Raw genomic sequence first — 24,687 nt, forward strand, 5'->3', positions numbered from 1 at the left:
ATACTGACCGGACGCTGGCCCTCAGCGTCCGGTCGCCCGATGGACGCCACGCGTCACCAGCTTCAAACGTTGTTCGTCAGATTTCAACGGCTACGAAGCTGACCGGACGCTCCGGTCAAAACTGACCGGACGCTGAAGCCCCAGCGTCCGGTCGTTTTCAGTAAGCTCCCCGAGGCATGTTTTTTCGACCGGACGCGTCCGGTCCACCTTGACCGGACGCAGCCAGCGTCCGGTGCTCAACCCTTAGCCACTGTATAGACCAGTCAGTTTGACCGGACGCAGAAACCAGCGTCCGGTGCATCACATGTCCAGCGTCCGGTGCAACACCGAAACTGGCGACTTCTCTGCCAGCCCGACCGGACGCAGCCTTTCAGCGTCCGGTTGCTGAGTGACCCAGCGTCCGATCAGTAGACCGACGCCAGCATCATTTCGACCAACTTCATTTCAACTCTAACTTCTTCACCCTTACTCAAATGTGTCAACCACCAAGAATTTTGCATCCGGCGCAATAGAAAATAGACATTTCATTTTCCCGAAAGCGCCGAATCCCGCCTCGCAAGCTCGGCGGGAGGGAGAGAGGGACCCAAACCCATCTCAACCCTGCAAACACCTTGCGCACATGTGTTAGCCTTTTTTCACAAATATTTTCAAGGGTGTTAGCACTCCACTAGATCCTAAATGCATATGCAATGAGTTAGAGCATCTAGTGGCACTTTGATAACCGCATTCCGATACGAGTTTCACTCCTCTTAATAGTACGGCTATCTATCCTAAATGTGATCACACTCACTAAGTGTCTTGATCACTAAAACAAAATGGCTCCTACATTTTATACCTTTGCCTTGAGCCTTTTGTTTTTCTCTTTCTTCTTTTCCAAGTTCAAGCATTTGATCATCACCATGCTATCACCATTGTCATGATCTTCGTCATTGCTTCATCACTTGGAGTAGTGCTACCTATCTCATAATCACTTTGATAAACTAGGTTAGCACTTAGGGTTTCATCAATTAACCAAAATCAAACTAGAGCTTTCAACCGCCCAACCTCGCCGAAGACCGCTGGCACCGGTCGCCGCCGGCCGCATGCACCCAAGGCCGAGGGGGTAGGACGCGTGCGGGCTGCAGACGTTAGATCCGAACCCCGGGGGGCGAATCTGGCCGGTCGACCGCCCTACCTCGCCGGAGAAGAAGAGGGTTGGGGGAGGGGTGGGGGTGTAGGAGCGATGGGGAGGGAGGTGATGGAGTGGACGGTTCCATTTTTTAGGCCGCCGCCGCCGCACGCTGGAGGGCGGCGACGGCGGCCGGAGGTGAGGTCAGGAAGGGGTGGCCCTAGAGGCGCCAGCGCGGAGGCCTCCGAGTCGCCCCTAGGAGCACTCGGGGGAGGGGGGCACCTTACAGGACTTTCTAGTTGCCGGAGTGAGGACTCATGTAAGTAAAAATATGGCTCACGGAATCCCTCCCATAGTCCCATCTATGTGCTGCTATAATAGATTTATTGTTATATATAGTAATAATGGCTTTCTTTCCCTGCTTCGTTTTTTCATAGCATCACTTAAAAGTCAGCATTGCTTGCCATAGCATCACTTAAAAGTGCTGCTATAAGGGCATGTTTGGTTTCCATAAGTCAGCTGACTTATTAAGTCAGGTGACTGAAAACCAGTGACTTATAAGTCACGTTTGTTTTGTTGTAGATGACTTATAAGCTCATCAAAGGTGTGGGCCCCATGCGAAAAAAGGTGACTTATAAGTTTTAAGCAGGGGTGAACCAACTTAAAACTTATAAGCAGAGGTGATTTATAAGTTGGTGGTGTTTGACAAAATAAATCACTTATTTCATTTTTTAACTTATAAGTAGGTGACTTATTTAGAACCAAACATGCTCTTATTTAGGAATCACTCCAAGCACATGCCGTGAGTGTAACCTCACTACCAATGCCTGAAGTCATGTTAGAAAATTGCTAGTCCCGCTAGTAAACGCTACAGCGTGAAACATCACCGTCTTTTGTAGCAGAACCCACATATGATTAAAAATTTTCCACTCGCTTCTTATCTGCTTGTACTGCTCCGGCTTTTCAACACCCACAATAACTGTTTAGGCCGTGTTCGTTTGAAGGGGACTGCCGAGAAATAATTCAGGCCGGTTTCATTATGTAATTTGAATAAACTCTTCAGTCAACATGAATGATTCCTGGCCCGGATTCAGTTGAACCGAACAAGCCCTTAACGAGCAAGCACCTATGCCTAAGCTTGCACCGAAGTCAGATTTTTTTTAAGCGTCGGTGGTTGCAGTGTTCGGGCACCGGTAGTGGTGACGCGTGAATGAAACCATCGGTGGTTGCAGTGTTCGGGCACAGGTAGAAGTGATGCCTCAATGAACCGAAAAAAAGTCATTCAACAGTACACTTTGCAGGACCTAAGTCATGAGAGATGTTCGCTTGAGGTCGTGCTGCTTTCAATAACCTAACCACACGCTGCTCTTCTGGGGCTATTGACTCAATGACTTATGATTTCTCGGGTCTCTTCTTTCCCTTTTTACTTTTATTTTGTTCTTTTTTTCTTGCCAGGCTGTCGACCTATCGTTCTCGACGTTTGTATTGCACTTCCTTCTTCTTAAGGCCGCTACTGAAGCTATATTTTTTTAGATAAGAGTTCCGGTCTTTTGCATGATTCAATGCACTTGCCCTTGTTACTTATTCCATCAGCATAATATTTCACAGTGCTGCTCACTTCTGTGCCTTTGCATCTGTGTGATCTGTTTCGTTACCAAAGGTGACACAGTTGCTGCTCGCTCCGTTCTGTTGTTCCAGACTTTAAGGCCGGGTTTAGTTCTTAAAAATTTTCACCCTAAACTATCACATCGAATCTTGCGACATATGCATGGAGTATTAAATATAGACGAAAAAATTAATTACACAGTTTGATTGAAAATCGTGAGACGAATATTTTAAGACTAATTAGTCCATGATTAGCCATAAGTGCTACAGTAACTAACATGCGCTAATGACGGCTTAATTAGGCTTAATAAATTTGTCTCGCGGTTTTCAGGCGATCTATGTAATTAATTTTTTATTAGTATTCGAAAACCCCTTCCGACATCCCCGAAACATCCGATGTAACGTCCAAAAATTTTCATTTCGCGAACTCAACGCAGCCTAAACTTGCGAAACTATTGGGTCGGTTTCAAATGAACCGTTTGATCCTACCCTTCTCTTCTTTATAATACAGTACCCTATTACTACACTAGGCTATCTCCAACCACAACACCTAAAATACAAGATCTATTCGTTCTTTGGGTAGCGCTACAGGCAAAAGGTTCAATACCTATTCGGTATCTTCTCCAACAATAAGACCCAAAAGAGAATTATTTCTGCAAATGGGTTTCCAGGAGAGAGGATACTCATATTTGGGTTGTGCCTCTCAGACAACCAAAAATAGATTTATGCTACGTTGGAGGCTGATTTTGGATCTCTTGCTACTCATTTTGGATTTGGATCTCTTTTTGCAGACAGTCTAACCAAATGTTTGGACGACAACGGCTGTTATTCCATTGTCATCCTTTGGTGATGTGAAGCGAATGTATTAGCCGCGAAGGATGGAATAAAGGCGCTCGCGCCGAAAAGGAACGAGAAAGCATGGCCTTGTTGCAATGGAATTATTCGAATTTTCCAGTCCGATATTGGATACATATATACATGTCTCTGGCAGCTACGTCCTCGAGACCTTCATCACGAAACTCAGCTATATATCTGAATTACTCGTCGCGTTCAGTGGCAATGGGCTGCTGTGGCGCCATGTCCGCCAGGCCGCGGGGCATCCACGAGGAGACGCTGCTGCGCGTCCCGGGCGCGTCCGTGCACCTCATGGCCGGCTCCGACGGGCCCGTCGAGCTCGCGCGCGGGGACCTCGCCGTCGTCAGGCTCACCAAGGACGACGTGGCCGTGGCCACCGCGGTGCGCGTCGGCAAGGACCTGGGCTGGCCGCTCGCGCGGGACGAGCCCGTCGTCAAGCTCGACCGCTTGCACTACCTCTTCACGCTGCCGGACAAGGACGGGACGTTCCTCAACTACGGCGTCTCCTTCAACGCCGCCGCCGACGCCTCCGCGCTGGCGTCGCTCGACGGCTTGCTCCGCTCCAGCGCATGCTTCTCCGCACCTTCTTACGCGGTGGTTCCGTCCAAGAGCTCCAGGCCGCCGCCGCAGCAGCAGCAGCAGCCGGTTGCGTCGGACGGGTACTGGAACGAGTTCGCGCCGAGGATGGAAGGCTACAACGGCGTGCTTGCCAAGGCCATCGCCGCGGGCACCGGCCAGCTCGTGAAGGGCATCTTCATGTGCAGCGAGGCCTACGCCAGCCAGGTGCTTTGTACGCTGTCTGGCCCTCCCGTGGACCCGTGCGTTCTGCCAAGTCCATCCAGTGGAGAATCGCTGTGTCATGGCTGATGGTCCGGACCATTGCTGCTTGCAGGTTCAGAGAGGAGCCGATCTCTTCCGTCCTCAAGCTGCCGGCAGCGCGCGGAGCCGATTCGGCGACGCTGGTGGTGCTGACAGGAGCAGCCAGGCGAGCACCAAGCGTGGAGCAGTCAACAAGAGTCTCAAGAGGTAACTCAAGTACCTATGCATGCTGCCCCTGCTTTTGTGCATCAGTTGATGCTACCATGCTCATGTTAATAGCAAGCTGTGCTTATCGGGTTGGCTCTTCAGGGTCAGGAAGCTGTCGGAGATGACCGAGAAGATGAGCCAGTCGCTGCTCGATACGGTCATCTCGGTGACCGGGTCTATGGCAGCGCCGCTGATCCGCTCCAAGCAAGGGAGAGCATTCCTGAACACCGTGCCCGGCGAGGTCATTCTGGCATCTCTTGATGCCATCAGTGAGTGCCCTGCTGCTGCCAACCTCTTTAGAAAGCATAATGTTCAGACTCAGTATATGGTGGACGAATATAGAACATGCCCAAAACTGTGGATCACTCTTGCCTTTCCGTCACAGACAAAGTAATGGATGCGGTAGAGGCCGCTGAGAAGAAGTCGCTTGCTGCAACTTCAAATGTCGTCGCCGGTGCAGTGTCCAGGAGGTAAGAACACTCGAATGTCGGTTAGAAAAACGAATTTTGGGTAGAAGATAGTTTCCTGACGGAGGCACGGTCGATTCAGGTACGGCGAGAGCGCAGGGGAGGCAACCCAAGACGCGTTCGCGACGGCAGGCCACGCAGTGGGGACGGCGTGGAACCTCTTCAAGATACGGAAGGCCGTCACGCCGTCGTCCTCCACGCCCGGGAACATGGTCAAGAGCGCCATAAGGAACAGGAACTGACGTCGACACTAGACAGTTGTTCATTGTGCTCCTCTGGATGATCATGTACCCACAATGACTAGACAGAAGACAGGTGTTCAATGTGCTCCTCTGGATGATCATGTACCAACGATGACTTACAGTTGTTCATTGTGCTCCTCTGGATAAATCATGTACCCAGAACGACGTATCATGCTTACACCATCGACATGAGCTGTGGCAAATACTTGTTCCAAATGATAACTTCAAGACTAGCAAATGTAATGCAAATAAATATCAACCTTGAAAAAAATGTCAGAAACAACAACCAAACTGCACCCCAACTAGAGTAGGGGCCGGCAATTATGTTACTGAGTAATATTCTGACCATGTGAACCTGAAATATCCTAGTTCATGAGCAATCACTAGCGCAAAGGCAACACACTCAAAGCTGATAGGCATCAGAAAGGTGAGCAAATCACACAACTGCATGACAAAATAGGTTGGCTTGCAAGTTAATAGCCTTCTCATCTCATAACATGCTACAGCGAATCTGGGTAGGTTCACAACCAGGAATTACAAAACTTCACTTCAGTGCTGAGGGTGGAACAAAACCTAACACAACCATAATTATGACATTGCAACTAGACCACCCAGAGTCCAGAACAGTAATACAGATGTAAATGAATGTTTACTTCTTCTTCGCATCACCAGCCTTGGTCTGTAGAAGACAGAAAGCACATATTACATTAGTATAGGTAAGCACAAGTGACACAGTACTACAATAGTACAATTGCAAAGGGAACTGCAGGTCAGAAATATCATGATAAGTAGATAAATAGCTCACCTTCTTGACACCACGGATCTTCTTGGCCCTGTTCTTCCGCTCTTTCATTTGCTTGCGGGACTTCTCAACCTTGGTAGCAAGACCATTCTAGCCAAATGAAACACAAAAAAATTAAGCAAAGGAATAGCCTCAGTAGCAGCAGTATAGTGAACATCCATCAGGTTCATGTCAATCAGAACTTACAATACAACAATGACAAATCATTACGGTCATGCATTAGTACATTAATACTACTATCAACGACCAGCAAGGGAAAAGAGTTGCCAAAGAGGATGTATATCACAAACAGTTCTTGTTCAATGTTGAAACTAGATTGCATCATGATATTGTCATCATAGATGACTATCTGAAGTTGACCTATTGTGACATAAATGAAAATATTACAATGACAAAATTGTGTGGTAAAAACAGTTTCTCAGCATAGAACAAGAATGGAAGGCACACTACCAAAAAAAAAACTGTAGTTTCGACACGAAGATTGCCTGTCCTTCAGTTTCTACTAGCACGATCTCAATCACAGGTACCATTTACAAACAATTTGCGTGCACGTGCATATCAATGTGAAACCATTTACAGAAAAGCTGTGCTAGTCACAACTAATCTCTAGTTTCACAGGTGCAATGATGATCCCACAAAAAACAAAGTGACAGAACAGGGTTTACTTACTAAGAAGAGTTACCAAGTATAACAACAGTGACACATATGATGCCAGCGGTACTAAATAAGCAATCATGCATTTTACTGTCCAACTATCAAATTTCTATATGCAAGCGCTTAACATCATAGCTAGAGGCAACAAAAGCAAGGGCCAGGCGACAACATACCCTGATGAGGCGGTATTTGGGCTCGAACTTCTTGGCAGCCTCGAGGTTGTCGTAGATGAGGCCGAAGCCAGTGGACTTGCCTCCTCCGAAGTGGGTGCGGAACTTGAAGACGAAGATGGTGTTGGGGTCCTTCACCTCGTACACCTTGGCAAGCCTCTCCTTCAACTCCGCCTACACACAGAGAAGAAACAGAACAACCCTGAGATCCAGGCCAGAAGCTCCGGCCACATGAGACGGGCATACAGGACGGGGCCGAGATCTCTCACCTTGGAGACGTTGGCGCGGCCGGGGTGGATCACCTCAAGCACCTGCAAGACAGAGGGAGGAGAGGCAGAGATTTAGTGAGAGATTGGGGGACGAGACGGGGAGCACCGATGGAAGGATCGGGAGGTGTTGGTCTGATGGATGCCGCTTACGAATTGCTTGCGGGCGAGGAGGCGGTTGGTCATGAACTTGCGGGTGCGTAGGGTGACCGCTGAGGTGGCCTTGGAGTCCGCCATGGTTGAAGCTGGCCGCGCCGCCGCCGGGGGAGATGTGGAGGTGGAGAAGGAGGCTGTGGCTGCGCGAGAGGAACGAGGGTTAAGGGGCTGGCTGGCGGCACGGAAAACCCTAGGGGCGGGCGAAGTGGCTATTTATATACTGGGCTTGGAGATGCGGGTGGTGATGTTTCTGGTGAAGTACGATGGACCGTCTTCGAACGGGCCACCCTTATGGTCTGGTCATTTGTGCTTTCAATGGCCCATCTTTCACTCTTTCTATTTAGCCACCGTATCTGGGCTGGGTCGATTGTATTGTATTCTCTCTCATCACAAAAGAGTAAAATCAGGGAAAACTAGAAAGCCGGGCGCGGCCTCGCCGCACCAAACCCAGTTTTTGATCGGCCGACATATAAGATTTTTTTAATAATATATATGGACCATGATGTATCATATACGGTATATATGTAACTTTTCTATAGCGTATTGGATCCTGCAGCTAGAATACAGTATTTGAAGCACATAATAAACAGAAATAATCACAAAGGCAGAACATTGTCAATCGCTAAAATGAACTTACAGTATATTGAAGAGGTAGTATATATGTTCACATTGTCGAGATGTAGATTGAAAGTTGAATGAGCTTTACATGAAATAAAATGGAACAGGCTTAGGAGATGCTGCAGTGGAGAAGCAGAGCTGTACGACGTCCACGTGCAGCTCCATGCGCTTGCTATTGAGGTTTGATGGTCTTGTACCAGTGGATCGAGTTGCCGGACATTCGCTCTCCTGTGTTGCCGGTGTTGCGAGCATGCTCGGGGTTTCGGAAGTTGGAAGGACTATGATGATTTCTTCTAGTGCTTCTTGGCCATGGTCTTTGTGTCGTTTGTGGGAGGCCTTAGCTGTCTGTAAATTTATGACCCCCATTTAGAAAGCAAACCTCTCCCAACTATTCTTCTTCAAAGTTCAAAGAGACAAACGCAACTGACAAAGGAAATACAAGTTGAGAGTGCGGCAGACCATGCCCACTTGAGTTCTGAATTCTACTATAGAGTGAAATAAATAGTAATTCAGTTATCACTTATCACTCTAGCGACAATGTTAGCTTATGATTGAATATCAGTAAGCAATGTGAATGTGTGTGTTTACCTCATATACAAGGGCATAGTGGACGGGTGCATATCTGCATATAAATTGGACAATAACCCACCCTGTAAAACAAAGAACAAAATTGGTTAATAGGAAGTAGAACCTTCCGAAGAGATGAGCTCAATGTTGTCGTTGAAGTAGGATCTCACACGTGAATTCAGATGTTTGTCATCAATATTTCATCGAACACTGTGAGGATGTCTGTGGAACATAGCTCCAGACTACCATCAGTCCATGCCACTATCGTGGCCACTTTGAGCTAAAGATTTGATTAAAAGCTAGTGCCCAAAACCAAAAATTTATAATATTGATGAGAGATGAGCTTCAAAGCTGATGAAGAGAAACAAACTTTGTAACTCCCATGAACCCCCATGGGCCATGTTTGTTCATTGGAAGCAACCTTGCCTCCCATCTTTGGTGATATTGACCAGCTGCCTGTCAGCCAAAGACCAATCAACCAGATAATGGCCCCATTCGCTGGTCTGAAACTTGGCTGAAAAACACTGTTCTGGGTGAAAAAAGAAGCCGAACAAGTCGAATATGGGGTAAGCCGAACAGGGCCAATGTCCCAAACTGATTTTGGGCAGATGGATAACTGAAACATGAAGCTTCCAATGATAATGAGGCAAGCCTGATAGATGATTGTACACATGCAGAAAAATATTCAATTGGATCCAACAAGGACATGGACCGCTGCACCTGAAAAGAAGAAATCACCACAACCAATCAGAAGGAATCCTCAATCGCTAATCGCTGGCATAATGTGTGCATGAATTGTGACTTTGCCAATTGGTCGCACAGGTAGCACATCACTCAGCACAAGCAATGGCGCAGTCTGTTATGTTAACTATGCAAATTAAGAGAGATTGGTGGGAGCTGAGAACATCTAAATCTGTAGGAACCGAAAGAAATGTGTTGTTTGTAGGAACTGAAATGTATTATAAAATGAACATAAATTGTACCTCAAATCCTCTAGAACAGTAACTGAAAGAAGGTAAATAACAGAGTATAATAGTACTTATTGCTCGTATGCTTGTACTCACAGTTATAGAAAAATTATAGAGCATAAATGAACAAAACAAAAAGCTGAGGGAGTGCAGTTTGTATTTATATGATTTATTATCTCGGCCCTAGGACATCTTTGAGCTTGTAATATTTCTCTGTAAATAAATAGGATTCTTCACTGGAATTTCCCTTTGTGGACCTATAAGTGGGTTTCCAACTTTTCATCTTTGTTGGCTCTATCAAAAATCAATGTTTTTTTTCGTTGCTCTGTGAAGCAAACGTATATACTAAACACACACAATAGTTTGTTACTTGAGCATTTGTCTTTTGAAAAATTGTGGAAATGCACTGCATAAATCAGTGTTTCATAGTGAATGACTACAGGATAAAATAAGAGACTTTGTACCTTAAATCTACTGCCATGTAGCGTTGGCATTTAATTCGAGTGCCTTGCTTATTAATTGCTTTTTTTATTAAATGTGACAAATGTTGTAAGGTCATCCTAACTATCATTCTGTTGCATCACTTTGATTAGTGTCATTATTCGAGAGGGCATCGCTTTGTCGGGTAATAATCCATTTTTACCTTGACAGTGAAAATGTGGGGCGTTACACTCTTGTGGGGAGTTCATCAATGATCCGCTTGACGCTGAGATTGAAGAACTCGAAGCAAAGATTCAAGAGGAGGTTGATTTAGAGGTTGCTCACCTGGTTGGTAATAATGCCAATGACCAATCAGTGCCAAAGTGAGACTCGAAGGAGTCTAAGGTACATAGATAAGAATAGGGAAGATGCAAACAGGAGGTTACAAGCTGATTACTTTTGCAATAACCTACGGCCTATTCGCTTGGTCGTAAACGATTGCAAATTTCCAGTCAGAACAGTATTTTTCTCTCACACCAAACCAGCCAGCAATAATAATCCACGATCATATACGATCGTTTCAGCCCCAGCCGAACATACTGCTAGTATACACTGATGCTCAATTCGCACGATTCTTTTATTGAAAAAAAAGGTGATCCGAGCTCGACCTGCCATTATCATCCCCTCAGCACGGTCAAAAAGCAGCCAGATTACTTAAAGGTGCGTCAAGTAGTCGTTAAGACCACCAGGCACCATCCAAAAATAATAAATTCTCGGAACAACTCCATGAGATTGAGTAAAATCAATCGGCGTGTTCGCTGGTTGATTTCTGGACTGGTTTGAACTAACTGGTACTGGTTTGTTGTAAGAGAAAAATACTGTTGGCTAGTTGAATAAGCCAGGATGAAACCAACAAGCGAAGAGTGAATGTCCTTTCTCTATACAAGTAATAGGAGATTGAAGGGGTAAAAATGCTCCAGCAGATTCCCTTTTCAATCGTCTTTTCCTACAAAGATTTTCTCAATCCCTCAAAATAACCCAAAGAACAGGCAGCAGTTTTTCTCAATCCCGGTGCAGCAACTTTATAAATTCATCAATCTCTGACACCGTTTAAAAAAACATGTGCCACAATCTGATGCAGAGATGTAGAGGTTCTACTGCCACATCGTGTGTGGCAAAGCAACTGATCAACACACGGGCTTCGTGCAAATGAAAACCCCAATCCACAAGACAAAAAGCATCCAGGTCTCGAACTACATAGTAATAAGATAAACACGGTGCCCTTTGAGGATAATAAATCACAATTCAGCAGCTAGGTCTATGAAAAAGCACAAGCAAAACAGTGCAGACCGTAAAAAAAAATAAACGGACTACAAAATATGCCAACCCAATAGAAAAAAAAAAGTCTAGCTAGGGCATCTCCTTGAATCTTGCCATGGCCTTCTTCTGGATGATGGTTTTGTAGCTGTCCCCGGCTTGGGCCTCCAGGGATGGATCAGCCTTCCGCTGCTGACTTCCCAGTCCGGCCCTGACGTCCACGGATTTTGCATGGACTGGTTCCTTGATACCGCTGCCATCCTTTCCGAGACCCTGGATATTTTCGAAGTAGTTGCAAGAAACAAAAACAATACAAATGCACACTCACATCAGAAGGAATACAACACAATATTTTCGCACTTTCCACAATGTAGGGAATATGGGCACACTGATTCCCCCTGCATTCGGTCACTTCTCATGCCCAACAAACTATTCATTCCCACTAGACATCTTCTCACTCAGGCTAAATATGTCAGTGACTTCTGATTCTTAAACTGTAGAGTCTATACACAAGAAAGCACATGGACTCAGAATCAACTAGTCAAGACACAAAGGTATGAACCTGATAAGCCATGGGCAGCCTTCCCGGTCACGGTTCATGGGAATGCACAGGCCCTATTTGATGCTGCTGTAACTACGGTAGTCGGCAATGGGGCGAACACCAAGTTCTGGACTGATCGGTGGTTACAAGGGTCCTCTATTAAGCTATTAGCTCCCAATTTATTTGCAACTGTACCCAAGAGGCGGGTTAAGAAACGTACAGTTCAGGAAGCACTAATGGACAATCAGTGGGTATAGGATATCCAGGGGCACCACTCTGTGGAGGTCCTATCAGAATTCTTGGACATTTGGGACTTGGTTCAGGAAACATTACTCCTGCCAGAGGTTGAGGATGTTCATAAGTGGAAATTGGTCATTTCAGGGCAATTCTCTACTAAGTCAGCATATGAGGCTTTGTTCCTTGGAGCAGTCCAGTTTGAGCCGAGCACTCTAATTTGGAAGAATTGGGGTCCCAGGAAGTGCAAATTCTTCCTTTGGTTAGTTGCACATAATCGATGTTGGACAGCTGATAGACTTGCTAGAAGAGGTCTTCCTCATCCTGAGCACTGCCCCTTCTGTGACCAAGAGGATGAAACCATTCAGCACCTCCTCTGTTCCTGTGTCTTCTCTCAGCAATTCTGGTTTCAATTATTTCGCACCTTTGCACTCCCGGATATTGCACCTCAGCCATCTGCCAGTGGGTTCTTTGACTGGTGGCAACAAGCCGGTAGCACTCTTGACAAAAGAACCAAGAGAGGATTCAATTCATTGGTCATGCTAGGAGCCTGGATGCTTTGGAAGGAGAGAAATGATATTGTGTTCAATGGTGCCTCGCCTAGGATAGAGCGGGTGCTTCTCCTTGCACAAGAAGAAGCCGCTCTCTGGAGGTTGGCAGGCGCTAAAGGCATTAGTGAACTGGTCGCTGCTCGACCTGGGGTTTAGCAGCGCCTGTTGAGGGAGGTCGTCTTTTTACAGTTTTAACGGGCGCGTATGTAATCTAGAGACGGTGTGTGTGTGCTGTTGTATGGCTATATAAGCCTTTTATCCCCTTTCTTAATGCAATGATACGCAGCTCTCCTGCGTATTCTAGAAAAAAAAAAAGACACAAAGGTATACTTAGTTATTTCTGGAAAGAGATCAACAAGACAAACTTAAGATTTGCTAACTGATACTAACAGCTTTAACAAGCTCTAGAGTACTCCAGTTAAAACCAGAGAGTTGCATTAAAATAAATTTGATACTGCTACCTCATTACAAATAGGCATATTTACTGGCTCAAAAAAACTTACATAAATCGGATTCCAAAGTCAGATGAATTTGCAGTACCAGGAGAAATAAAAAGGGGGCATAAACACTCATGACCAAATGCAGGAGACATTGTAAAAAAAATGCTATCAAGCCTGAGAGCATCTCAAACTGAGAAATATGTGGGAGATAAACTTACCAGTCCCTCTTGCCACCCCATGTTGCGTAGAATACGGTTGCCCACATTGCTTTCGTCGATTGCTCTATCAGCGGTAATAATTTCATAGTTTTCACTGTTGCCAATTTCACCACTGGAACGTTCACCCACGCCAGGAGGAAACGGCATTGACCCTATCTCACTTGAACCCTTTCGGGACGGATAGTCACCAGCTTGACAACAGGTAATTTCCAGAAAATCAATAAAAAATCTTACAAGCAAAACCAAAAATATCATCCCTAAACTGTATGTTAGGTCAAAGACATATTCCAATGGTAACAAAAAAATCCCCAGAAAAACCCAAGTCAGCCTTATATAAACAGTTAAACACTAATACGAAACTGAGCATACTGCCAACGATGCTTCAGCAAAATGATAATGAGAATAACAAAAGAAAAATAAATTTCTGGACGGACAGTATGTTGCTGTTATCGTGCTAAAGGAATGACAATGGAAAAATGACAGCAATTGTATGTGATAAAAACTTAAGAAAGTGTATCCTTACTTGAATCCAATCCAACAGCATCAGTGCCAAGAGATGATCCATACAGATTTCGTCTTTCTGCAGCTCGATCCCTGTACTGGGATTGCCCTGGTGCCTCAGAAAATCGACGTTTACCACTCCCAGAAACTCCCGATGAAGTATTAGAGACTAAGGCAGACACATCAGTTTTGAAGGGTGCAGGAGTTACAAGTGCCTCAGGACTTGTCATTAACCCACTTGCTCTTGTGGTTGTAGTGGTGCGGGAGTCAGTGCTCCCGGCATTAGATAATTCATGAAACGTAGTATCTGACTTGATCACTCCTCTAGCAGAACCTCTTATAACACCCATAACTGTAGTACCTAAGCTGTTACTGACAGGTCTAGGCTTTACATCGGAATCCAACATTTGGGTCGATGCAATTCCTTGGCCAAGAGAATTATCCATAGCATTTTCAAAGTCAGAATTCGGCTTGCTTTTCAAAGAGAATCCAGTTCCACTATGTGAATGATTAAATTTATCATCAGAACTTGATGATTCTTTGTCATCAAGGACAATTCGTGCGGCCTGCCCTTCTTGATTCCTTTGCTTCCACATGGCTAGGACATTGTTCATCTTCTTCTTATTAGCTATGAGACTACTTTTTGAGGCCAATTTAATCTCTTTTGCCTTCTCCTTTTCTCTCTTTTCTGCAGCCAGGGCTGCATTTGCAGCAGCTTGAACAGCATCAGGAAGTGAAGTTTTCTCATTTTGTTTAATTGTGGCAGCAGGCGCAGAGATCACAACCTTTTTGCCACTGTTACTATCTGAGGTCTTCGTGTTTTCACTGGCCACCTCCCCGGCTGCCTTAGTATTGCTCTGGTCGTTACAAGGGACATATTGTTGAGTCTGTTGATCGTACGAATACCAAACTCCAGAGTTGCTGTCATAGTAAAGGCCTGCAACAAACAAGATTACATATTAAAACATAAATGGAAAAAAGATCCGTAACCATAACATTACCAACAACATTAGTAGTGGTTTCAACAAAATTTTGATGCGGTAGACTCATAGACTTACCAGTAGTTCCATCATAATAGAATCCAGATGCAGAATCATAGTAGTAACCAGATTTTTCATCCCAAACAAATCCCGACTGTGCTGTGCCACCATCTTTTTGAGATTCAGAGTTGCTGTTCTGTTTGTCATCAGGATTGTACTCTTTTGGAGCCCAACCTATGGCATCATACTGGTCCAACAGGCAAAGGTATTAACCCAATGAGCAACATGTCTACAACCTGCCTAAACTATGCGCTTAGTTAACATGAGAATGTGATGAAGGTCAGTGCCCTCTCCTTTTTCATTCTGCTTATTTGACATCTTAGCATTTTTTTAAATGTTGTTCTGATTTTTTAGTACTTTCCATTAGTAACTAATGACTATTAAGTGCTTTTAGAAACAAATCTAGTGATATTGTTCATATGCCCAATCTCCATGCTTTCAGAATTGTCTAGTCTCTGAAATTTGACAGTGCAGCTTGCAAAGAACCAAATACTGTAAGAAAGAACAAAGGAAGTAATATATAAATAGAAACAGTAAATGCTTAATCTTACAGTGTCAGGAGCTATAACAAACCTGCTGAGCAAATGATGCAGCCTCAATGGCAGCTGCAGCAAGGCTGTTTGACTGTGAACCCCCTGATGCAGGTCCATGTGTACTTTTAGCATACGCTACACGCAAAACCTGGCCGTTTTTCTCAAGTGTAATCCCATTTGTAGCTTCCAGAGCTTTCGCAGCATCTTCCACCTGTCACAACAGGATGTTGAACTTGAAAATTGTAAGGAACTATATACATCAAAAAAAGAAAAGCTCAACTCAATCAACCAGACAACACTACTTACCGAATGGAAATGAACGAAGGCAAACCCTCTAGACACATGAGTAAACTTATCCCGAACAAGACGGATGTCCTGGTGAGAAATGACATGTAATGTGTCCAGAAAAATAAGAGAAACCTAATCAAACAATTAGTTTATTTACCCACCTTTATTGGTGCGTGCTTAGCAAATTCGTACCGAAGCATTTCCTCGTCAGCATTTTCATCCAAGCCACGAACAACTAAAACATGAGTTGGACCTGCAAATGACCGCAACTAAATAAGGCAGCACGATACATACTTCACATAATTCCAGAACGAAACTATGAAAGCACAAAACTTGCCTAGATCAGATCCCCTTCTCCCAAAGTGTGGAGTGGAACCTGTCGCATCAGCTGGTAGAGCATCCTCAGTACGAGGTTCATTGCACTATGCAAATAAAAATAAACATATGATTAGACAGAGCAAAATCACAAACCTAATTAGTTACCCAGCTATTAACTTAGGAAAAATAAGGCAAAGTAGAGTTGTAGTATTTTCATGCACTTATAGAAAAATAGAAAATTACGCAACACTATGGCAGTGTTCTTCAAGTAGAACAAACTAACAAGTAGACGAAATCCAACACATCACCCTGCCCTGCCACTAACCCACTCACCAGTTAAACTACAGGCCACGATGGTCAGGACTCAGGAAAGTGGGAGATGCGATGAGGAATTGTACAGAAGCTGGTGTTCAGGTGGGGTGTGTGGGGTATGGGGGTAGGGGGCGATGGAAATGTGATATGGAAAATAATATCCTTACAAGTACCTGAAAACAGGAGGTCCTGCGGGCAAAATTCATACATCCGCATATAGTACAAATCCAGTCACATGGTGCAGCAACAGTCCTGTGCCCATAAGTAGGCCTTGTAAAATTTTCATGTCCAAGAGAAGTCCCACCCATCCCACCGGTTGGTTTACTACTGCAGTAAAGACTGTTAGAATTAACTGCACTGGAAGGAATTTTCATATAAACACATGAGCACAAAAGGCTAGTACAACAATAACAGGAAGACAAGACTCGCCCCCCACCCGCCCAACTCACGCACTAACAGAACTTTGTTGACGTATAAGGATCACAAGAACCTTCCCATGGTAACATAATGAAGTAACCCCACTTTTCCCCACTGAAATCTTACAGAACTGCTGAATTTTTTTATTAATGAACACTAATTGAATTAGAGTGAAGGGCGGGCCTGGTGCAAGCGGTAGAGTCTTACCGCTTGTGACCGGAAGGTCCCGGGTTCGAGTCGCGGTCTCCTCACATTGCACAGGCGAGGGTAAAGCTTGCCACTGACACCCTTCCCCAGACCCCGCACAGAGCGAGAGCTCTCTGCACTGGGTACGCCCTTTACTAGTTGAATTAGAGTCATGTGATCTTATGTCATCAAAATAACTACTACATCTCCATTCCATCCTAAGTCAATCTTCTCTCAATCTGACCAAGTTTTTAGAAAAAATATAATAACATCTACATGTTCAAATAAATGCAATATCAAGACCTAGTTCAAAGAGATTTCAGTGAAAATAAATTGATGTTGTATATGTTGGTATGTTTTTCTATAAACTTGGTCAAAGTTAGATAAGTTTGATTTAAGATAAAGCTCAAGTGGCCTATAATTTGAACGAAGAGGAAAGAGAAATTAGAGTATCCTGTTTGGTTATATGCTAGCCTACTATGAGAATTATTGGAAATGGCCCTGTTTGTTTCCGCTCACAGAAGACTCAACTATAATCGCCGTACTGTGGGGATTTTTTCGATTCTTGGTTGTGCTAGTTCAGAAAAAGCAGAAATAATCTAAGTGTCTTGTGGGAGTCTTACTTTTTTTCACCGAGAATCAGATTATAAGCAGAAACAAACATAGCCAATACAACTAGCTTATAATTACTCATGCCAGTTACAGAATATACGGCCCAGACAAATGAGAACTTCATAGCTTAAGGCAACCTCAAGTAAGAAGTATGTTACAAAGGATACAACAACTCCGAAAGCATAATACAACTCCTCAAGACACTAATTTAGCAAAAAAAAAAAAAAGGAGTCGCGCTAGCAGAGATTGCATAGGATGGACGACTTTGTAAAGGATGGCAGTGAAACATACTTTTTTCTAAATAGAAAAACATGTATACCTGTACTGAAAGAACACATTCCTGCCATCAATTTCGAGACCATTCTCTCTCAAAAAAAAAAAAAAAAAGAGTCGCGCTAGCAGAGATTGCATAGGATGGACGACTTTGTATAGGATGGCAGTGAAACATACTTTTTTCTAAATAGAAAAACATGTATACCTGTACTGAAAGAACACATTCCTGCCATCAATTTCGAGACCATTCTCTCCAGTAGCTTCCATCATTCTACGGGCAGCCTCCTGTGGAGAGGATACAGCTGTGTTAACAGTACATGAAAGTTTTGATGAGTAATGTAATAACACTTGTTTGATTAGTACCACAGTGGGGAAGTCAATAAAAGCAAATCCACGAGACATGCCAGAATTCCGTTCCTTGATCACACGCACACTGCGTAGAGGGCCCCACTGAGCCTACAAGAGAACAGACGAAATGATTAAAACGAACCAGACAATACACTTTCGATCGGTGCAAGTGTGCAACAAGTTATGAAGAGCAAGTTGTACAAGAATCTGATATAGGTCATCATCATTGGTCTTCAGGGGCAGTCCCTTGACAACAACAGTGGCAGATGGGGCCTGCAAACATGAATGCAAACTCATGGTTTGTAAATTCGAAACCCACAGCTACAAATGTATGCATGTATGTATGCAGTATGTCCATACCACTGAATCACCATGCCTCCTATCATCCCAATCATATTCCCTTCTTCTGTCAAATCGATTATCATCATACAGGCCATCTCTTTGGTTCCGACCATGACTTCTCGCACGAGGAGATCTTGATGTAGACCATGATCTTGATCGGTCATCACGCCCACGTGATCGAGAACGGCTATGGCGCATGTATGGACTTTCCTCTCTTTCACGACTTAATCCACTTCTTTCGCGTTCGCTCTCACATGAATCCCGTCTTCTCCAGCTACTATCTCTCCTGCCTCTCTCATAGTCCGAATCATAACTGTAACGACCATATTCATGATCTCTCTCATAGCTGTCCTCTCTGCTTTGGTGAGAACTGCGGTACCGGTCTTCAAACTCACCATGAAACTCAGCACGTTCTCTGCTTCCAATCCTTTTGCTCCTATCAACACCAAAATCACGGTGACTGCCAGATTCATAATAGTTGTCAGTAGCGCGATAATTATCACGGAATCTATCAACTCCTCTGTATGAATCAAACTCATGATGCTTTCCTTCATTGCGATAATCCGTGCCGTGCCTTCTATGAACTCTTGCAGTTGCATATTCCTCATCATGATTCCTTCGAGGCTGAGACCACATTCCACCAACAGAGGGTGGTGGTGCATACATATTTTTATCATGTGTATCCTGACAGAATGCACCCCTCCCATAAGAATCTCTAGGGAAGCCTTCATCTACAGATCTCCTACCATTGTAGGATCCGCCAGACCTGAAAATTAAGTTAATAGGGGAAGATATGGTAATATGGCAAAGCACTATATAAATATTAAATGCATGACAGAAATCACAAAAGGGGAGAACTTGTTGAAGAGTTAACCCAGTACCGAATAAAAACATATTTTGGCTTACTAGAGAAATTAGAAAAAGATTCGACATGTTTTACAGGAATAAAGGACATGAATACCCTAGTTAACACGACACTAGAATGACCAGTTGGCTTACCTAAAATCTGGCTCATTGATTACACCATACCCATTCGGTGCCTGTAGATTCAACAGAATAAGTCGAGTCAGCAACAAATTCTACAGAACAGGCAGGTAAATCCATTCCATTTAAGCAACAGCCTCTTCTTGAACTCCTTTACAACTAACGCTGTATACACAGAGGCCAACCGCATGGCCAAAATTCTGCTATTTCATCATCTTCAGTAGTTAGTAAAGGAAAAGACTGCAATTACACTGTTGTTCTCCCATCCATGTTGTGGAGCATAACGCCCATGATCCATTTCCAAAATTCAGCACTTGTGTTATCCTGCAAGGTTCTTGGTGACCTTTACAACTTTTGGGTGCAGATTTTTCTGTGTAGCCTGTAAAGGAATACATGGCATGATAAAGTGTTAAGCACCTAACCAGAAGGAACCCCCAATATGGCCACCAATAATAATTTAAAGTTTGAGAAAATTGTTAATGTTTCAATTGATGACTTATGTCATGGAATTATTAGCTATATAATACTTAGGCCCGTCTGGAATGAAATACTTTTGTTGGAAACAAACAAAATAGTCAAGAATTCCAAAGAAATTCTAAATGAGGCTATATAAAATGCTAGTATTTTGTGAATCCAGACGTATGTTAGCATCACTTCAACAAGAACAATCTTACACATAACGGAACTTTCGGATAGTGTAAAAGTTTTTTACATGATTAATGTTAATAGTAAAACATATGACTACTCTAACATAAACATATGAAAGCGTATGGCTGGGTGGGGATCAAAACCGTCAGATGAGGCCAAAATTGTTTCCGTTTCCATACTTTTCCATAGAAACGAAAACGAAAATGGTATTGTCGGGTATCGATATTAGGGGTACCTAAAGCAAGGAAGTTAGCGCCCACGCTGACTTCTCCGGATGGGGCAAGACGTATTAAAAGGTCTCGTCCGACCCCAAGGCCGCGGGCTCCGTCTCGCCCAACCCCTCGGGTGCGGGCTCCGTCTCGCCCAACCCCAAGGCCGGGGGCTCCGTCTCGCCCGATTTCAAGGCCGCGGGCTCCGTCTCGCCCGACCCCTCGGGTGCGGGCTACGTCTCGCCCGACCCCAAGGCCGCAGGCTCCGTCTCGCCCGACCTCGAGGCCACAGGCCCCGTCTCGCCCGACCCCTTGGGTGCGGGCTCCGTCTCGCCCGACCCCAAGGACGCGGTTTTCGTCTCGTCTGACGGGGACCCATACCGCCGCCAACCACTCCAGGTCCAAGCGTATGGGCCTGGGTCAAAACTCTGACACCAGGAAAGAGATTGGCACGCCTCGTTGTAACTCGTGGCCATGACGGGCCATACCTGAGGATTCACATCAAGAACAGTGTCGGGCGTGCCGGTGCTGTTCTGCCTAACCCTAGTACGAACGCTGACAGACGCGTCAGTTCACCACGACACCCGCCGGGACCGAATGGAACGCCATGACCGGCAGATGACGCCTGCGCATGGCGCTAGTGAAAAAACAGGGCCGCGACGTGGAGCCGTCCCTGTTGACGTCTACAGGATCGGCGGGCCCCGCATGAAGGAGAAGAAGGACCCGGCGATCCTGGAAGCCTTCTTCTCTCTCTCGCTCTTCTCCTTTTCCTCCAATGTAACCCACGCTTTTCCTTCGCCTATAAAAGGGAAAACAGGGCGCCCCACGGGGGGAGGACGAATCGGGACACAAGAGCACGACACGAGCACACGGCTGAACGGCAAGCGAGCTCTTAGCACCCGTTCACTCCTTCCATCAGAGACTTGAGATCCTCTCCCTCTCTCGCCTGTTTGTAACCCCTACTGCAAACCAAGTGCAGGTAACACGAGCAGCAGCGAACTGGACGTAGGGACGTTCCGCCCGAACCAATATAAACCCTTGTGTCCTCCGAGCACACCATCCGAGCCAGACGCGTAAATACAAATTTATTCGTCGGTGGTCCGAAAACACCGACAGTATTGAAGAAAGTGAGTTGTATTACGACATGTCGATATCGGCCAGTAAATGATAATGCAAAGTAAAAAATGGCTACGCAATACTATACATAGGAATGATAACACAGACATATCAACCATACATAGGTGATAAGCAGTGGCAAATCTAGGATTTTTGTATGAGGTATGCGAAACCAGAATTTTCATATGCAAACCGGTAAAATCCATTTAACAATTCGGTAAAGTATCGCAAAAATTGTCACACAATTCGGTACACAACTACTAAATAGCATAATAAGTCTTAAATTATCATGCAAATAGTTCAAAACAGCACACTAATAGTTTGTAATATACATGATAAAAGCTTAATAATAAATGCCAAATAGGATTACACCACTACTTTTTGGGCCTACGCTTTCTAATGGCCATGAAAGTCTTAATTACGTCATCTTCATCCAATGATCCATAATGCCTCTCTCAATGAACGTGACAAGGCAATCGTCCAAAAGACTATTACTCACCTTATTTCTCCCCTTGATTTTGACAAAATCAATTCCAAAAAATGCCCTTCGCCACCGGCAGAAGCATAAGTAATCAACTAATACATGCCTAATCCGTACTGCTTACATGTACAAGCTACATCAATTGAACTAAATCAAGGAAAAATCTAACAACAACTAGCTAACAAATTAGATCACATATAAAGGAAAGTTAGGGTTAGGAATCTGGGAAAACTTGCTAACAGAAATAGAATGGAGGGGAGAACCAGAGGGGAGCTGCTCACCAGGCGCTGGGGCCGCGGCCGTCCGGGACGCCGGTCGGCGGAGACGGGGCGGTCGTGCTGGGAGCCTGGGAGCGGAGACGCCGGAGCTGGGGTGGTGGGGCCACCGGGGCGGGGTCCGGGGACGGACGCGGGGCTCTGGGGCAAGGGAGGAGCTCGCCGGTCGCCGCTATCGCTGGGGCAGGCGAGCGTAGTCGCGAGCGTCAAGCGTCGCGGGTGCGGCAGGGGAGTGGATGGTTTTTTTTTTTTTTACATACAGAATAATTGTATCTTTATTGAGCTGGGCCTAGATATGCCGGACCATACCGTGCAGCCCACTGGATCCGACCTAGCGTTGGGCGGCGGTGTCTTCTCGGAGAGTTTCCAAAAACCCACTCCTAAACTTTGATTTCTTTTTATTTTAAGATTGAACAAAAACACTCTCCAACTGTCCAACAACTCCTTGTCCCAACTCCTAGTCTTTCCGAATCAACGCAACCGCGCGGAAAATATATGCATGCCTATCTGCTCGGCCAATCCAGAGGTGGAGGGATGTGGCGAGGAATAAGGAGAAGTACAGAAGAGAGAAACAAGTATAAAAGTGGTTAGAGTGATTTGAAAATAATTTGATATTCTTGATGCAAAATTATCTTCTATATTTTAGAATGAGATTTTGTAAACTATTGGAGAAACCCAACAAATTTGCTCTCAACCTTTTTTAGCCACTTCAAAAACTCATTGATTTACCAACTGAATTTTAGGAACTGCTGGAGATGAGCATCTCCAAGAGTTTCCAAAAACCACTCACAATCTTGATTTTTTGTAAGATTGAAAAAAATTGTTTTCCAACAAGTTCCTATCTCAACTCCGAATCTTTCCGCACTTGGAAAAATGACTCAATCGCGTAGAAATATACGGCCGTGTATCGATCGGTCAATCTAGAGGTGGAAGGACGTGGAAAAGAATAAGAAGTAGGACGGGGTTCCCAATGCAAATGTATAGGAGAGAGAAAGTATAAAAGTGGTTATGTTGATTTGGAAATAGTCTAGGATTCATAATGCAAAATTGTCTTTTATATTTTAGGAGTAACATTTTGGAAACCGTAGGAAAATCCAATAAATATGCTCCTACCTTTTTAGCCACTTGAAAAGTTCATTTGATTTAATAATTATATGTTTGGAAGTATTGGAGATGCTCTTAAACCCATTTGAAAGGGGCAAAACCTGAGATTGAATAAATTGATTTTTGAAGGTGACTGATAGGTTGTATATATAGGAGGAAACACATGATCTCGTGTCGTGATCACATAAACCGATTAGATTTCTATCCTCCTAGACTTAAAAGGCCAAAGCAACTAAGAAAATAAAACTATGAAATGAGGTCACACTTCCACAAGATCATGCGTCGAATTTCAATGGATTATTCACACAGGTGGCCCGTACCCTTCGCCCTGCCTCGATGAGGTGAGTGAGCGCGCATGTGTGGTGTTCATTTCTTTCCCCCCACACATGAATTAAGTGGACTGGAGAGGACTTCCATATTTATTAAGTAGTTCATCATTCACTTCCACAAGAAAGGTAAGACTAACCATTCCACCACCTTCTCTTCTTGTACGTATATATGAATGTGTCTTTGAGTTTACTAGAAACCACGCCACCTGCCCTGAGTGAGACCATCAGTGTAGACTGTGGAGGCTAGCCCATATGCCTCCGCTTCCTCCATCAAATAGAAAGGATTGCATATATAATGATGTGTTTATTCACACTGTGATGCAAAATACAAAAAGAAGTACCGGTAGGAGGAGGAAATATAGTATTGGCAACTCTGATTACATGGCATTAAAAGTTGAGAATGTAACACAATGTCGGGTTGGAGTGCAGAGTTCAGAGAACAAGAGTGAGACAAATGCGAGGAGAAGACAGTTTCAGAACAGTTTTTCTCTATCCAGTTCATAACCATGACACCGTTTACAGGGGCTTATATAAGCGCCCAACAGCCAACTCATGGCTCACCACACACCAATGCGAGCTACATGGTCTAATCGACCCAGCAACACACCAGCCTGCGGCCTAGGCGTCAGCCGCTGATAAGTACTCCTGTCTCACCTTCGCCTCTATTGCCGGATCTCGCAGTCTTCTGAACCACGCCTTTCTTCCCAATCCTGACACACAATTTACTGCATAGACTATTACTTGAAGGGTATTAATTTATGGATAACTAGAAGAATACCCGAGCGTTGCCGCGGGGATTCTACATAATTTAGACTATTTATATTTATAATTATATGAATGAAATTATGTTAAATTAATTTTCGTGAATGGTTTGACACATCTATGTGAACAACTAAATGCATCTTAGTGGATAAAGATATAACTATCATAATTACATGTGCTAGTTGGCTATAATTACAAGTTCTAGTGGATTGTTGATGTGGATAGCTTACATGTTAAGAAAAATCTCTAGTGGGGTTTAGCTTTATAAGAGTATAGGATTTGAGAGTAAGACGGTCTCCAACAGCCCGGACCTAAAAACGAGAGGTATTCGATGGTTTGGGTAGCGCACGGCGAAAGAGTCACGGACCCAAAACTTCCCTTTTC

General features: G+C 44.5%; 3 protein-coding genes across 6 annotated transcripts; 1 reads left to right on the forward strand and 2 right to left on the reverse strand.

Moving 5' to 3' along the window:
• The first annotated feature begins 3,720 nt into the window (after positions 1-3,720).
• Positions 3,721-5,625, forward strand: LOC136458900 (senescence/dehydration-associated protein At4g35985, chloroplastic-like). Its single transcript, XM_066458807.1, has 5 exons — positions 3,721-4,351; positions 4,461-4,594; positions 4,697-4,863; positions 4,980-5,064; positions 5,144-5,625. Exons 1-5 carry the CDS (start codon positions 3,773-3,775, stop codon positions 5,301-5,303), a joined length of 1,125 nt encoding a protein of 374 aa, XP_066314904.1. The 5' UTR covers positions 3,721-3,772; the 3' UTR covers positions 5,304-5,625.
• A 127-nt stretch (positions 5,626-5,752) lies between these two features.
• LOC136456475 (small ribosomal subunit protein eS24z-like) lies at positions 5,753-7,546 on the reverse strand. The gene is made up of 5 exons (XM_066456370.1): positions 7,349-7,546; positions 7,199-7,240; positions 6,933-7,103; positions 6,109-6,195; positions 5,753-5,982 (listed from the first exon to the last, which is right to left on the reverse strand). Exons 1-5 carry the CDS (start codon positions 7,430-7,432, stop codon positions 5,953-5,955), a joined length of 414 nt encoding a protein of 137 aa, XP_066312467.1. The 5' UTR covers positions 7,433-7,546; the 3' UTR covers positions 5,753-5,952.
• A 3,622-nt stretch (positions 7,547-11,168) lies between these two features.
• LOC136456476 (SUPPRESSOR OF ABI3-5-like) lies at positions 11,169-22,335 on the reverse strand. Of its 4 annotated transcripts, none has more exons than XM_066456374.1 (16): positions 22,115-22,335; positions 19,630-19,758; positions 19,395-19,435; positions 18,414-19,161; positions 18,255-18,326; positions 18,069-18,161; positions 17,911-17,990; positions 16,391-16,469; positions 15,925-16,009; positions 15,749-15,840; positions 15,606-15,674; positions 15,340-15,510; positions 14,785-14,953; positions 13,749-14,663; positions 13,226-13,416; positions 11,169-11,514 (listed from the first exon to the last, which is right to left on the reverse strand). In XM_066456374.1, exons 2-16 carry the CDS (start codon positions 19,675-19,677, stop codon positions 11,335-11,337), a joined length of 3,033 nt encoding a protein of 1,010 aa, XP_066312471.1. In that variant the 5' UTR covers positions 19,678-19,758; positions 22,115-22,335; the 3' UTR covers positions 11,169-11,334. The 4 variants fall into 4 exon arrangements, with proteins under 4 accessions (XP_066312471.1, XP_066312469.1, XP_066312468.1 ...); XM_066456372.1 differs by having other exon boundaries at positions 16,391-16,541; XM_066456371.1 differs by having other exon boundaries at positions 16,391-16,544.
• Positions 22,336-24,687: the final 2,352 nt, after the last annotated feature.

The sequence above is a fragment of the Miscanthus floridulus genome, chromosome 6, assembly GCF_019320115.1.
Source record: "Miscanthus floridulus cultivar M001 chromosome 6, ASM1932011v1, whole genome shotgun sequence".
NCBI classification, from domain to species: Eukaryota; Viridiplantae; Streptophyta; class Magnoliopsida; order Poales; family Poaceae; genus Miscanthus; species Miscanthus floridulus.

What these genes read in the sequence shown, in the direction of transcription:
- LOC136458900 (XM_066458807.1), top strand. Translation starts at nt 3,773, where the DNA reads ATGGGCTGCTGTGGCGCCATGTCCGCCAGGCCGCGGGGCATCCACGAG. An exon ending in GCGAGGCCTACGCCAGCCAG is followed by an intron (nt 4,352 to 4,460) that starts GTGCTTTGTACG and finishes TGCTGCTTGCAG; the next exon opens with GTTCAGAGAGGAGCCGATCT. An exon ending in GGCATCTCTTGATGCCATCA is followed by an intron (nt 4,864 to 4,979) that starts GTGAGTGCCCTG and finishes TTTCCGTCACAG; the next exon opens with ACAAAGTAATGGATGCGGTA.
- LOC136456475 (XM_066456370.1), bottom strand. Translation starts at nt 7,432, where the DNA reads ATGGCGGACTCCAAGGCCACCTCAGCGGTCACCCTACGCACCCGCAAG. An exon ending in CCAAATACCGCCTCATCAGG is followed by an intron (nt 6,196 to 6,932) that starts GTATGTTGTCGC and finishes TCATTTGGCTAG; the next exon opens with AATGGTCTTGCTACCAAGGT. An exon ending in AGATCCGTGGTGTCAAGAAG is followed by an intron (nt 5,983 to 6,108) that starts GTGAGCTATTTA and finishes TGTCTTCTACAG; the next exon opens with ACCAAGGCTGGTGATGCGAA.
- LOC136456476 (XM_066456371.1), bottom strand. Translation starts at nt 19,677, where the DNA reads ATGGATCATGGGCGTTATGCTCCACAACATGGATGGGAGAACAACAGT. An exon ending in ATCAATGAGCCAGATTTTAG is followed by an intron (nt 19,162 to 19,394) that starts GTAAGCCAACTG and finishes CTTAATTTTCAG; the next exon opens with GTCTGGCGGATCCTACAATG. An exon ending in CCTTCGTTCATTTCCATTCG is followed by an intron (nt 15,511 to 15,605) that starts GTAAGTAGTGTT and finishes CTGTTGTGACAG; the next exon opens with GTGGAAGATGCTGCGAAAGC.